This window comes from Cinclus cinclus, chromosome 5 (genome assembly GCF_963662255.1).
Source record: "Cinclus cinclus chromosome 5, bCinCin1.1, whole genome shotgun sequence".
Lineage (NCBI taxonomy): Eukaryota > Metazoa > Chordata > Aves > Passeriformes > Cinclidae > Cinclus > Cinclus cinclus.
In genome coordinates this window covers 60,126,962-60,141,660 of record NC_085050.1, presented here as the reverse complement: position 1 = coordinate 60,141,660, position 14,699 = coordinate 60,126,962, and the positions used below count along the sequence as shown (strand labels likewise).

At 39.2% G+C, this 14,699-nt stretch overlaps 1 protein-coding gene across 1 annotated transcript in view; it reads left to right on the top strand.

Annotated features, from left to right (window-relative positions):
• The window catches only part of ZNF827 (zinc finger protein 827), a 78,869-nt gene that overhangs the window by 41,878 nt on the left and 22,292 nt on the right, over window positions 1-14,699 (top strand). The window contains exons 6-8 of the mRNA XM_062493659.1: window positions 2,515-2,754; window positions 3,444-3,501; window positions 8,012-8,115. Coding sequence (XP_062349643.1) covers window positions 2,515-2,754; window positions 3,444-3,501; window positions 8,012-8,115 — 402 coding nt within the window. The remainder of the gene's footprint in view (window positions 1-2,514; window positions 2,755-3,443; window positions 3,502-8,011; window positions 8,116-14,699) is intronic.

Genomic DNA, 14,699 nt, shown 5'->3' with positions numbered 1-14,699 from the left:
ACAGGTATGGGCATAACCTTAATTGCAGTATTTTGCCAGCACAAAATCTAGCACAGCAGGGTTTTATGCCTGTGATTGCTGCTCATGGGACAGACTGGCTGTGTTTCCCTTTCATTAGCTCTTGTAAAATTATCAGAAACCCTCCTTCAGCCTTCTCTTTGTGTGTTTGCTTTGGGGATTTAACGTATGACAGAATTCACATTTGGCAGGGACATTCTGTCAGATCAAAAGGGTGCAGCTGGGAAGATAAAGGTCAGAGGAAATGATCAAATATGTAGATTTAGTTAGGGCAATTGCAGTGCTCGCTGATGGTGAGGGAGAGAAGGTCAGTGGTATTGCTTGACTCTTGCCTTAGCTGGGGTCCTATCAGTTTGTCTGATACAAAAGCATTTGCAGGACAGGGAATTAAACTGTGTGGAGCAGCAACAGAAATAGAAAGAATATTTTAAAAGCAGAGAGAGCAGCAAAGGTCAGCTTGACTCTGCACCTAAATTTGGCAGCTGGGTGCAGAGCTCAGTCTGTCAGACATCTGAAGAACTCATTTGTTTGTGGAGTTACCTGAGCTTTTGATTGACACTGTTACCTGATGCGTTCCTTTGCTGCTCTGTGTTCACTTTCAATGTGTAGCATGCTATTTTTACACTTTTGAACGCAGATGCAAGGTTCTGTGGTTTAAGAGAGTAATGGAAGATTTAAACAATTTTTTTTTAAAAAGGAAAAATCTTAACAGGACAAAAAAAAAGGCATTATGATATTTCTAACCAGCCTTCAGCTGAGAATTCACTATTAAAACTTCTGAAATCTGAGATGTATCTGTGGATAGTAGATGGTACAGATTTTTATCAATGTTTATATGTATATTTTAAAGGTCAAGAAATGTCATAAGACAAGATTGAAAGCACTTCATGTAAATTGTTCCTGGAACATATCCAAGTGGCTTTTATCTCCTGGCTTAATTTTTTTTTTTATTTTTTTTTAAGAGCTGTAGGAAGTAAAGCCACTTTTTCTCTAATCCAGGAATGTAGAGACAAGCAAAAACCAAGGTAATGAAAAAGGACTTGGTGATAGATACCAGTTTAATTTTAGGTAGAATGTTTATGCCTTATTGATAAAGAGGCAACAGCATGGCACCAACCAGCTGAAGAAGTTGAAAATATTTTTGGGGATAACCAAACCATGTTTTGGTGCCTCTGAGATCTGTTGTAGTATTGGGTAATTGAAAATGAAAGGCCTGAATCTTTCACACTTGAAATAAAATCTGTGAAACTGACGCAGTCACACATGAGTTAGAGAGGATGGGAAAAACAGAACAAAAAAATTTTGTTGGAATGGTTTCTTACCTAGGTGTCCCTTCTGGTATTTAACTCTGTTCATGCATTTATTTATATTCTTGGTTTTCCAAGCATATTGCCTTTTTTATGCTGTCTCTGGAGTTTCTGGTCAGCATCCAGCCAGCAGAAGCAACACCTCGTTGGGGAGTTCTGCCATGATACCGGTGCCCTTTCAGGAGTGCTCTGAATGAAAACCATTAGGGGAAAAAACATCCTCTATCTCTGAAACTAAATTGAGAGTAAATTCTACAGGTCTTCAACTTCTCTTTTCACAGTAGGAAGTCTGAATCGAAAGGGCTCTATAGATATTTGGGGTGTAGTAAACAAGTTGCCTTGGAGCTTTGATTTTCAGATTTTGGGGCTTTTATTCTGAATAAAAAATGATCACTTACCTTGCAGCCAAACCAAAGCATTCAGCAACACCCAAGGAATCCCAAGTGTAGAAAGTGAACCAGAAATTGGCTTATAGACTATGGTTTTGTTTATGAAACCTGGGATGCTGGAGAGGAAGACAAGGAGGGGAGGATATGGACTTCAGAAAACTGTACATTAAGGTGTCTGGACCTTGTGTTGTATGAGGAAATATCTGTCAGCCTTGAGAAAAGCATGAGCCCCCGAATACTCCTTTCATCTAGAAAGCTTGTGCAGGTGTAATGAACAACAGGTTCTTCACATGGTTGTCTGGAATTTTCTATAAAAGAGAGAATGGTAGAGGAGATGAGGTTTCCTCCTCTGCCCCTATCCCCATACTGGTACTGCTGACTGTCAGTGCTGGTTGATAAAGAGCAATTTGGAGTTTGTAAGAGGCCTTCAGTGCTCACCTTAGGGGAGCTGGTGTGGAGCTGCAACATCGTTTAATAAATAGAAACAAAGCTTCACTAACGACTGTGTCATCACACATGCAGTATTCCTAGAAAGTGATGTAACTCATATTTGCAAATATGCAACTGTTTCCTGCTTTCTAGTTTGAAAAATTATTTTCAAGAGCTTGCTTCTATTTATAACAGCCAGAAGAAAACTGAGGCTGTCAGCTGCTTGCTTCCCTTCCCATTCGCAGGGATGCGGTACACAAATTAGAACTTGGTAATTGTGATTTCTGGTTTGAGCACTCTGAAAAATTGCAGCCTAATTAAATAATTATGGCGGTTGTTTATTTTTGGGTTTTTTTAATACATATTTGCAGCTGAGAGTTTCAAGGAAGCCCAGACAGTAAAGATAAAGGAAGAACCGATGGAAGTTGACATCCACGACTCGCAGGCTTCGGTGTCACCCAGCCAAAACGTTGGCTACAGCACTTTACTGGGGCGAGACATCGGCGAGCGCATCCAGAAGGCACCTGAAGGCCGTGTGCTCCCAGAGAGAAATCTGTTCAGCCAGGACATATCAGTGAAGATGGCATCTGAGCTGCTCTTCCAGCTATCAGGTAAATCCAGTGCAACTGCTCAATAGCTGAAGTTAAAGAATAAAATGAGATTATTTTTTTTTTTTTGTGTAACCCCAAAGTTCTATGAAACTGTGAGATCACCAGGGCTGAAAACAAATAGGAGTTAGAACCTTCCTACCCTCACACTTGAAACACAGAGGCCTTGCCAAATGTCCCCCCATAGTTTGCATATGCTTTAAAGCACTGTGGCAGCCAGGTCAGGTTCACAGTATTTCAACTGAGTTGGAAAAGCCAAAGTTCAGCTCCTGTATTTTTGAAAGCTAATTAAATAATTTGTGATGACTACTTTGATCCCTATAGAGGGGAATCTGCAGATGGCAGTTCCTGGCCTAAGTGGCCAGTGTCTGCAAGATACAGCACTCCTGGGGCTGCAGTGCCCACTTCCCTTGGCAAAGATGAACCTCATGTATCACACAAAGGCAGTGGGAGATGAACACTTGCATTGCACACTCTGCATGGAACTCTAACACTGATGTGCGGAGCTGAAAATTTTGTTGGGTGTTAATTTAAATAAAGTCATGCCCATTCTCTAATCATGCTGGAACCATTTCCCCTAAATTATCCTGAGTTATGCTGTTACCTGAAAGCATAAAAATATTTCTGCTGAATAAAATGTGATAAAGAGCATATGACATATAATCACAAAACTCATATGTGTTCCTCTGCAGAAAAGGTGAGCAAAGAGCACAACCACAATAAAGATAACACCATCAGAACTACAGCCAGGTGAGTACAGCCCATGGTTATCCGCAAAGCTGCACTGTTTATAGCATTGCCTCCTCTTACCCTGTGAACTCAAACCTGTCTGTATCCTGCAAATGTGACCTGATAGTACAAATGTAAGGTATTTCTATGAGTAATAGAACCCATATCTGAAAGCTGCAACTATAGATCTGATTGCTTAGGGTTCATAAGTCAAAAAGGCCCAAAGGGCTTTTGTCTGTTCTCCTCTGATCAAGTATTCACACATCATTTTAAGAATTATTTATTCTATTTTTTCCAACAAAACGTGAAACTGCATGGTACATGCAGTGCTCGAGGGAAGACCAGGCTGACAACTGGATTTTAAGACATGGACCAATGTAAGAAGAGGTGGTTTTGATTGTCTTCTGTCTAGCTAGATTTCTTTAGAAAAATTTCTGTTTGGTATTTTTGTCATCTCAATACATTCTAGAGATGAATTTTTAAAAGTCAGACTGTAAGACAGTGCTAACAAAACATGTATTAAATATTGCAGTTACATTATTACAGTAACTTAAATTAAGAAGAAGTTAAAAACATGATCCTATTGTGGCCTATGCTGTTAAAGAAATGTGCACTTTACAGTATTGTGGCTGGGAACAAGCCCACAAGATGTTTACATATCCACGAGCTGCAAAGTGACATGTCCCTATGGGAAGATTTAAAGCTCTTATGCAATAAGTGGTAGCTGGAATTGGTAAACACTTAGGAGCCCTTGGTAAGGTAGGAGGAGTAGGCAGGAATTGGCAAGGATATATTTATTTCCTACCTGAAAGTTCCCTAATTGTTGTGGATGGGTTGGAGGCTGAGCACACTGAACAGATGAAGAATTCATTCCAAGAGAGTTAAGAGCTTCTTGCCTCTGCAGCCCCTTTACAGAAGTTCTCAGTGCTAACTTATAACAACTTTGCCCAGACAGAATGGAAAAGCTTTTCGGTTGCAAAGAAAAGGTCTCTGAAATACATTGTACTTAGATTTCTAGTCCTATCCAATTCATTCATTTTAGCTGCAATAAATAATTTGTTTTTAATAAACTGACCAGCTCAGTAAATGTAGATTAGGGACTTTTTGATGTTACAAGTTGAAAGATAATTCAGTTGAGCTTTTGGCTTCTGCTTACAGTGAATGCTTCCCATATTTGCTAGTGTGGGAATTTGTCAGACATGCAGCCTGCACAGCCTTTCTGGGCTACTTAAAAAGCATAAACCTGAGATACAAACAGAGAGAAATGCACATATTGTCCAACTACTCATTAACCAGCCAGGGTATGCTGCAGGGACGGGCTGACAAATAGTTGAAAATAGATTTCAGTGTCTCATGATGTTACCAGCAGGACTGGTGTGAGAATCCAGAGCTACTTTTGGATCTATCAAAGATAATTCCAATTTGAAAGGTTGAGGACAGTTCAAAGATAACTTGCCCTTCTTCTGGCTGCCAACTTTTAAGAGGGTAGCACAGTTGGCTGTTGTCAAACTTGTGTTGAGCTTTCCTGAGATGTCCTTACAGTGGCTGCTACCCATCAAGGCATGAAATGCTGGGTGCCTGGTTCAGTTTCTCCAAGTGCTTTTCTTATCTTGCCTATTTATCAGCAGAAGAAGACATGAATGAGGAGAGCTTCTTGAGAGGGGAGTGAGTCAGTCTACTACATCCTGCAAGTTCAAACAGATTGACTTGAAAGACCTTGCCAAAAAAAAAAAAAAAAAAACCCACCCCAAACCAAATCCAAACCAAATAAACAGCTGGAAGTCTTTACTGGTTAGGGTATGATGCCTTCTCAAAAATAGAATGTGATGGAGCAGCCAGTGGAGGACAGAGGCAATTGGACTGCATTAAGAAAACATGTGGTGTTGCAGTTTGGCTCACTATAACCCACATCTGGAGCAATGACAAAAAGGCATTTGGATCACAACTGCTGTGTGAAATGTGCTGACAGCTGCAGAGAGCCAAGGTGAGGTCAATGTTGTCCACCTGTGAGTAGCTGGGAAGCACAAAGATTTAGCTGTGTCACTGTTGAGGCTTAAATCAGCAAACCCCAGCAAGATGGGGTAGACAGGCACTTTTTGCTGTCTTGTTCCTTATTAACATTTCTAAACTATCTGTTGCTGTTCCTCCTGTGAGTATTCCTGGACTTTGCCAGCATATACTTCCATGTGACTTTGCTTAAGCAGCTGGAACTGGCAAGGATTCCTCACAGTTCAGTGGCTGGGTGAGATGGTAGAGCCTGGCATCTGTGATGAGAAGACAAAGTGGAGAAGAGAGTGATCTGGAAGTGAGCACGCCAGCGTAAGATGCCAAGATAAGTCTCTTTCATCTAGAGAACTGTGCAGCCATGAAACTGGAAAAGTGCAGCCAGAGGAAAAATAAATATCCTAAAGCTTAACCTTTGTCAGAAAGGACATTGCACAGTGAATGAGGACAATGTGTGTAATTTCTTGCTGTGAAGCAGGAGCTCTTCCCTCTATACTTTGCACTGGGAATTGCAGGACATAGCTGCTGAAGTAGAAATAATAGTAATAGGGCCACCACTGAAGAGACTCAGCTGCCATTCTAGAGGAAGGCAGAAAAGAGGTATCCAAGGATGGTTCTGTAATTCACCAGAGGCCAGTGGAGGAGAGGGAAATCCTTGGGATTTGACACAATGTGGCCTTCAACAGCACCTGCTCACAATCTGTGGCGTAACCTGAAATAGATGAGCCGTGCACCATCCGTTTTGCTTGCAACCAGCAGTGAACAGTATCCCAGTGACTGAATCTAAGGCACAAGCAGGAAGGCCAACATGGAAACCCGAGTGGATTACAAGATTTTGAAGAGTTGCAGTAGTAATAAAACACTTTTTATTGCTGTTTTTCTTTCAGGTCATTATTAAACCAGTGAGAGGAATGTTGCAATAAATCATGGTGTATTTTTGTACAGTGTCAGTCTGTTTCGTATTATGTCACCCCTGAGTGGGAGTGTGAGTCTTGGAAGAAGTTAAGTTTTGCACATGTGTGTTGGAGCTGTTTTGGTGTATCCTGGTCACTTATTTTTGGAGTATCCTGCATTGTTCAGCTGTTTGCATTCTTCAAACTGTTCAGGTTTGGGGCAACTTCATGCCTTCCCCTTCAGCACAGCCCAATGTTGACTGCTTATGGATGTGTTCAAAATTTTGTAGAAATACCAAAATATCCCATTAACTGTCACATATGGAACAGCACAAAATGATTAATATCCAAAAAACTTAATAGGAAAGTAAAACAACGTGCTTGCCAAAAGTGTTTCACAATCAAGTCAACTAACTATCAACAAGTTTCCCTGAGGCAGAAGAGATCTAAGAATACAAGTGACTTGGTGGAGACACCTTTTTCACTCTCTGCAGAAAAACTGCACAAGGGAAAACACAGGCAAGTGATGCCTTTTGGACAGAAACTTTGGGTATTTGGACTGGTGAGGTCAGCTTGGTGCAGCTGGCACGTACTTTGAGTCTGGACTACCCACTGTGCAACACCTTGTAAGACCTCACAGAAGGTCCTTTATCCTGAAAAGTTTCTTGGATTTTTTTTCTGGGTAAGAAAAGGCTACAGAAATGGTCTGGCCTCTTTCTTTGCACCTTTGAAACACCCACTATACACCAGCCTGTTAAGGATTCTCAGTCTGGGAGAGATCAGATTTAAAGTGATTCTCACTTTGCTTAGAAGACATTGATAGTTTGCATGCAGGTGGAATACATTCCCTTAGAAAGCCTTTTTCCAAGAAAGACTGTAGTTTTCCATTTTGAATTTTTTATGTACCTCTTGCTGATGTCTGTCTGTACTGCAGACAAGGAATTCTTGTTTCTGTTATGACCTTTAATTGAGCAGAAAACAAATACTTTGACAAAGATGCCGTTTCATTATTGAAATTAACTATTTTTTTTCTGCCTGTAATTTAAAACTAAAGCAGAATATTCTTTTTGGAATTGTGTAGCTGGTAATTTTTGTGCTTTATACTCTCTGGGGTGCACCCATTCAATTTATGAATTGTTTCCAGTTTTAAAATCATATTCATGGAGGCAGTTTCATTCATGAAAGGCCATGTCAGAATAGAACTATTCAGCATCTTAACCTAATACTTGAAAAGTTCTGTTTTAAAGATAGCTACTGTATGCTTCAGATTATTAAATAATAATATTTTTTACCTTTCCTGATTGCCCTCTCCAGATATGACAATGGAATACAAATTTTTGAAGTGCTAATTTTAATGATCTGTATTGTATTGTGATACAGCAAATGTGAGATGTTGAAATGTAGCTAAAAGCCTTTTGTGTGGTCTTCAATTTTCACTCTGAAATGCAATTTTACCAAAGCACACTGCCTTATGGTCTGCCTATTTTTCAGCATGAATTCTGTAAGTGAAATAGGTTTTTTAACAAGATGGTATTTCTTACAAAACAGAGATGTTGAAGTCAAAATTCGTATTTACTACTTTTTCTGTTAACTGCTGTGTTCCTTAAAAAAAGGCATCTTGTGTTTTCCTATAGCCCTTTCTTTTCTGAAGACACATTTAGACAATCACCATTCACATCCAACTCAAAAGATCTCCTTCCCAACGAAACTACTCTTCATGGAAGGACATCTGCACCAGGTCAGATACCTTTTTCTTTTGTTACTTCCAGTTAACAGGTATTTCTAAAATTTTCTTACTGTAAACTCCACCTGATCAATGCTTTTAAAATATGGTTTGCTTATTCTATTTCAGCAGCTATTTCTCCATCATAGTAAATGCTTATTATTTAGAAGAACAAGAGAAAAGTTAAATATTGCTGGAGCATTTGTGTTAATAGTCTTTAGCTGCTGTTTCTATGAATTGTGCAGTAGTCTATAGCAGATTAAATTTAGCAATATCAAGAGGAGTGATGGGATTTTTTGTGTGTGCTTGTCTGCCACTGCACTGATGCTGAGTTACTGCCTGCTATTCTCCTGTTCCTGGCCATTTCCGTCTCTGGAGTACAGACGAAATGTTTGCAGGACATACCAGGATGGCAGTACAATTTTCCTGACTTTAACAGTAATTTAGAACCTTTCTAGAAGGTTGTGGAGTTCTTCAAATGTACTGAAAGGCCATAGTGCCTGTAGGTGCCTTCCCACTGATTTTCTGAACTAGTTGACAGGCATTTTTTGTCCAGGTATAGCTTGGGTTATATTCTGCACGAAAATGGAAAACATGGGCATGTAATAATACTATTCAAGGTCGCACTGAACACATGCAAAAACTTGATACGTGCCTTCACTGTCCTGCTGCAAAATAACTAGTTTGCTAGTTCACTGCTATCTGTTCTTAAATTAATAGCTCTGGGGTTCTAAAGGTCAGTAATTACAGAGTCAGCTATGGGGGGGAGGTTATGCACCTTTTCTTAGCAATCAATAAACTTTTGGGCATGTTACTGCTAATTTTCAGCTGTAGACTGTCATTTAATTTACAACTTAACAGACCCTTCATTTTTTTTTAATGCTTGAATAGTCATTTGACAGCGCTTGTGAAGTGGCAGAAGAGGGTAAGAGCTAGATGCTGTCTAAGGGTAAATATGCATAGCAAGAAGAAAAAAAATTGTAGGATAAGGACAAGGGTCTCTAGGCTGTGCACAGACACACTTCTGCAAGGAAGCAGTGGATTCTGTACCTCTGGGTAAGGAGAACCAGATCAGGTGTGGTGCTTTTAAGTATTAAAATTAACTTTCAACCCTGGCTTTTTACCTTGGTATAACGTGGAATATTCATGTGCCCAGATGAAAGATGAGAATTCACAGACTCCTCAGGCAGGGCTCCATAGCTCAGAGGACACGGCCTCTAGCAGCAAGACTCTTACATCATACAAAGATAAATGCAGAAGAATTTTAATTCTCTCTAAGACTTGACTTTCAGTGAGGCCACTAGAAACATGGGTGGGTTTTGGTGACATGTTTGATCTTCTGCTTAAAAGATGTAAAGTGTCTTGTTGGTTAGATCATCCTGGAGTGTTAGGTTGGCTTCTGAGGAACTAGTTTTTATATATTTGTGCTGCTCTATAATCTGTTTTGTGGAACCTTGATAGATCTGTGGATTATAACACATTTTGCTCTGTGGTTATAAGACTCTGACATATAATAGTAGCAATTATACTGAAATTTTTTTAATGCCAGTTTTTGCTACATTTTTATTTTTGGAACAACTCTTATAATTCCAAATATGTTGTTTTTTCTCAGCTTCACAACAAATTCTTAGGCCTGAAGTGCAACTTCTCAGTAGCACCAAGAATGTGATTTAAATTTGTAATCAAATTACAAACATTATATTCATGTAAGAGAGCAGCAGAATACCCACAGGTAAATTTCTTATTCATTTCAGCCTTGCAAGAAGAAATAGCATATGTAGTGCAATGGATAGCTCTGAAAACATTTTATCCCTTCAAAGAGCAGCATTAAGGAACAGAATTGTGAAAGGCCTGCAGAAAGTCTTACAGAAAAATGGTATGAAAGTGTATATGTGCTCTCCCACATAAAAATGCTTTCACTTGAGATTTGGTTTGGGTTACTCCATCCCTGAAACAGGACAGTGAGAAATGGAAAAGAGCAGTGTCAAAAAATGATGGGAAATTCCCAGTCCAGTGGCCCTGGTGGACCCCCATGTACACATTTGCCTCTTCTCAAATGAGCACCAAAATGGGCAGCTGCATCCCCAGCCTCCTGCCAACTTTTTGGCACTCCAGCTGCAGAGGAATTGGGAAAAATTACAGGAACGTAGGACATTTCATGTGTCAAATTCAATCCTTTTCTGTACTAGGTAACATTATGCCATCTTATTCATTAATGAGCTTCATCTTAAAACCCATCATCCTTATTATTTTTATGAGGATGCAGTTCTAGAAGCTCACCCCTTTGAAGAGTTGGGACCACTCTCTTTCCAGCCTGAATTTATTCACAGCAAGTTCTACTTTTGATATTTTACCAGTGCTGTCCTTCAACTTTGTTAATTTTTCTTCCTTGCAATGTTCACCATCTGATGTGCCATCTTACATTCTTCTAATCCTGACTTTGTTTCGGGAAAGTGATCCAGCCAGTGTCTTTTAGTCTCTTTTAGTATTATAGGGTTTCCATTTCCTATACTGTTTCTGTCTCTGTTTAGGGGCATAAATTTCTGCAAATATGAGTAGTCAGAGCTGTATGTGCTCCTTCATAGGAGTTTTTACCCCTGACTTTTTTAGCAGCCTGCAATCTTCCGAGTGAATATTGGAAATGCCTCTCCTGATTAACCACAGCCTTTGTAACTAGAACACGCTGGTGTCTCCCTTGCTGGTAAAATAGTATTGTGTTTTTCTTTTCCTTTATAATTTCAGCTGATGATTTCAGCATGCAACAGAAATTCTTGTTCCTACACTCTCAGGCATATGACCTTGTAATTTGAATTGTTTCACTTGTTATTTTAGCTCTTGAGATTATTTCTTCAGTACTCTGAAATTTCTGCATATTGATATTGCTTTCATTAATGCAATTCTTGTTTGTTTGAGGGTTTTTGTGTGTGTGTGTGTTGAAACTATTAAAGAGGATTTTTAAGTACATTGGGTCCAAAGTTCAGTCCTTGAGACTTAAGCCTAGTGGCCCCCTCAGTGCAAACCACTTCACTTTATAGCCAGTTTATAAGAAAATTGCAAATTTGGGTATTTAAGTGGCAGAGCATTCTTTGTAGGACGTTGAATAGATAAGATCCCTCAAGGAGTATGAAATAGTTAGGAAAGAATATTAAAAGATGTGTGAACGCAATGCATTGATCAGGGCATTTAGTGGAGGGGGGAAAAAATCCTAAATAAATAATGATATCTGGCCTGAAAAAAGGGTGGAGCATTCCTAATCAGCACCAGTATCACAGGAAGGAGAGTTGATTTTATTTTGGGTATCCAAGGAAATAACAGTGAAATCTCCAACAGCTGTCAGAAAGGGACTCATCAGACCCACAGAAGTCATGGTATCTCCTAGATAATCAGTGGTGAATTCCTAACTCTCTGAGAAGGGAAGACAGAGTTTCCTAGGGTATAGTTCAAATTTACCGATTAAATTTAGCAATTTACTGATTACTGATTTACAGATTTGGGGAATTGCTTCTCTCACTTTTTAAGGTATTTTCTATGTTAATAACCATATTATGTTTCACTTTCCTGTATTAGTCTTACTGTCCAAATAATTTCATTTTTATTCAAGAATGGAAATAGTTTGGGTATCTAGAGCAACCTACACTTTACTCAAAAATAACCATAGTGTCAAAGTAATATTTAATACAAAGTCGTATCCAAACCAATTCAATAATTTCAGCTGCTCCCTATAAGAAAGTGGTCTCTTTTAATCTAGCAAAAGGTAGGGAGAAGAAATTAAAAATTTTATTTCAGTCACTTTAAAAAGGACATTTTTATCTTCTGTTGTATAAGATTCTTCTTTTGACAGAATAATTTTATGTCAGACTATATAGTTCAGTTCAGATCACTGGATAAATTAAAAACTTGATCTTATGCTGCTGTTCCTGACCCTTAGTCAGTCTTTAATGTACTTTAATAGTTTTCCACCATCTCATTGACTCATTCTGTAAATCAAACTTGCCTTCATGGAAGCCAGATGAGTGATATTCACTATTCCTTTTCTGGATGGTACATTAATATTGGTGAAAACATCTGCTTTTTGGGATTTTTTTCCTCCATGTATATCTATCTGTGTGTACTATAATAATATTTCATTATTTTCTCTCTTGTTTACCAAGAGCCTGGTATTCTACTTTGTCTGCATTGACAGTGCCAAATATTGAAACAATCCCATCTGTAGTGGATTATTTGTTTGATTTTTTTTTCTTTTAAATCCATCTTCTTGTGAGAATTTAGTACTACTTGCAACGCTGTAATTTTGATGGTGGCAAATAAATTTCAGGTGGCTAAAATAAACTTTGGGAACTGGAGGATGTAGGTCTTAGGGAGTTTTAGTCCAGGAATAGCCCTCTCTTTTTAAATTTTGCCACAGCTTAACTTATTGGTTGTTGTTTTGTTTCAGTGAAATTAAGCCAGTAAAGCTTCTGTGCTGCAGTATCTTTTTGAAATGCATCAGGGTCTCCTCTGCCCTGTGTGTCCACACCTGCCCTGACCTGTAAGATGACAGACCATGCTTTCTCTTCAGGATTGTTCAGAATCAGTAGCATGGTGTTTATTTCAGTAGAAATTTGGAAACATAGTGCAAAAATTTTGCATTTTGGTAGTGTCAGTTGTTTTTTTATTGATGATTAAATTAGTAGGATCAGCCCATTTTTATGTTTATTGATCTAAGGTAATATATGTAAAAAGATTCCAGTATGTTTGGAACTCCAGGACTATTCTGCAAACAGGTTTCTCCTGTTATTGGTCATACTCACTGTCCTTTTCTCTATAGCAGTAATTCCACTGAAACTTCAATAATGATAAAAGGTGAAAACCTGCCTGCTCCCAGGGCCTCATCCTTGCACATTCTGCTCGCAGCAGTACCAACACCTGTGTGGCCACATCAGGGAAGTAGTGAACTAATCTCCTTTCTTCACTAATAGTTTGTGGGAATGTTGGGATTTGAGCAAGGTGAAGGGAGGCTGTATCCTTCAGCCATGTGAAATTTCAGCGTTTGTGTGAGACTGGCATGCCCATGAGTGCACTTAATCTTGTTTATTTTTTTCTGTTACTGTAGCTGGAAAATACCTCCTTTAAGATTTAGAATTTTAGCTTGAATACGATGAACAAAATCATGGTGGTGGTGTTGTGTAGATTCTACATTCTCTAGTATGAGTTTGCATGTATCTTCTTGCCTAATTGCTTTTTAAAGATTCTTTAAGCTTAATATAGCTCTTGTTGTAATTTTCTGTGACTCAAGCATCTACAAAGTAGATAGCAAGAGCTCTTTTGGTCTAACCAGCAGAGGTGCTCACATCCACTATTTTCTGGCAGTATTTGTGCTCTGTTCTGGTTTTCTGTGCTCTGCAGCAAAAGAAACTTTACAATCTTCTACAACAACCAGTTCTGAATTTTGGGTCATCACCATGAGACCACTGTAAGCACACTGAGAAATGAGGGGACACCTTGAGGGTTTGATTTCTGTTTGTTGGATCACTGCCATTTCTGTCACCCTGGAAAATACCCTTAGGCCTTAGGGGACTATGAAACACACAAACCCTGTGGATTTCCACTGAAGTGACCAGCAGTGAAATGTTGGCATTTAAATTGCCCTTGTGTAGCTTCCCTGCTATGTACCCATGGAGTTAATTAGAATGATTCACACCTTCTTACAGTTGTTTGCTTACATCTGCCAAAAAGCCTCTCACTCCGCTTGTGGGTAATCCTATTTACTGTAGGAAGACTTTCTTAAAATGTTCAAATGTTAGCATTTGTAAATGAAAGCCAGGGCTTAAGAGCATGATTACAAGCAATCGATTTTGAATTCATTCAGGACAGCAGAACCTGTGGATTATTATTTTTGAGAGAATCACAGAATGGCTGAAGTATGAAGTCTAGTTCCAGTCCCTTCCTCAGAGTGGAGTCATCTTGCTGCTCAAAGCTATGTCCAGTCAGGTTCTGAACATCTCCAGGAATGGAGACTCTGGACAGTCTGTCTGATCCAGCTGTGCCAATGTTTGACCTTGCTCACCATAAGAAAAATTGTTTTCTTATGTTTAAATGGATTTTCCTGTGTTTTAATTTGTGTCCTTGCCCTCTCTCCACTGGCATCACTAAGATCCTGATTTCATCTTATTTCCCTGTTGGAAAGGCACCTTTTTTCTGAGCTGAGCAGTCCTAGTTCTCTTAGGCTCTCCTTGTATGACAGCTGCTCCATTCCCTTGATCATGTTTGCCGGACTTCTGACTTTTTTGAAAGCCTGAAAGAATATTTCAAAACCATGGCAGCTGTTTCCATCCCTGTGATGGAACAGCAATTTTTATTGCCAATGTAATTGCAGAGTGGGGTGCGTGTGCATGTGAATTGACTTATGTAGTGGTTTTTTTCCCCCGTTGCTTTATCCCATTATTAGTGCTTATGATCATTTTATCTGCTTTCAGTTTTGGTCTGAGTTATGAGCTCTGCCCATCCAAGACATTGGATACCCCCTTCAGTTTCCTGCTGATGAGAGTCCCTGACCCCTGTTGGCTTCCTGTCAGGGTAGAAAAGTGAGAGTGGCACTTAATTCACTACCAAAGCATGTT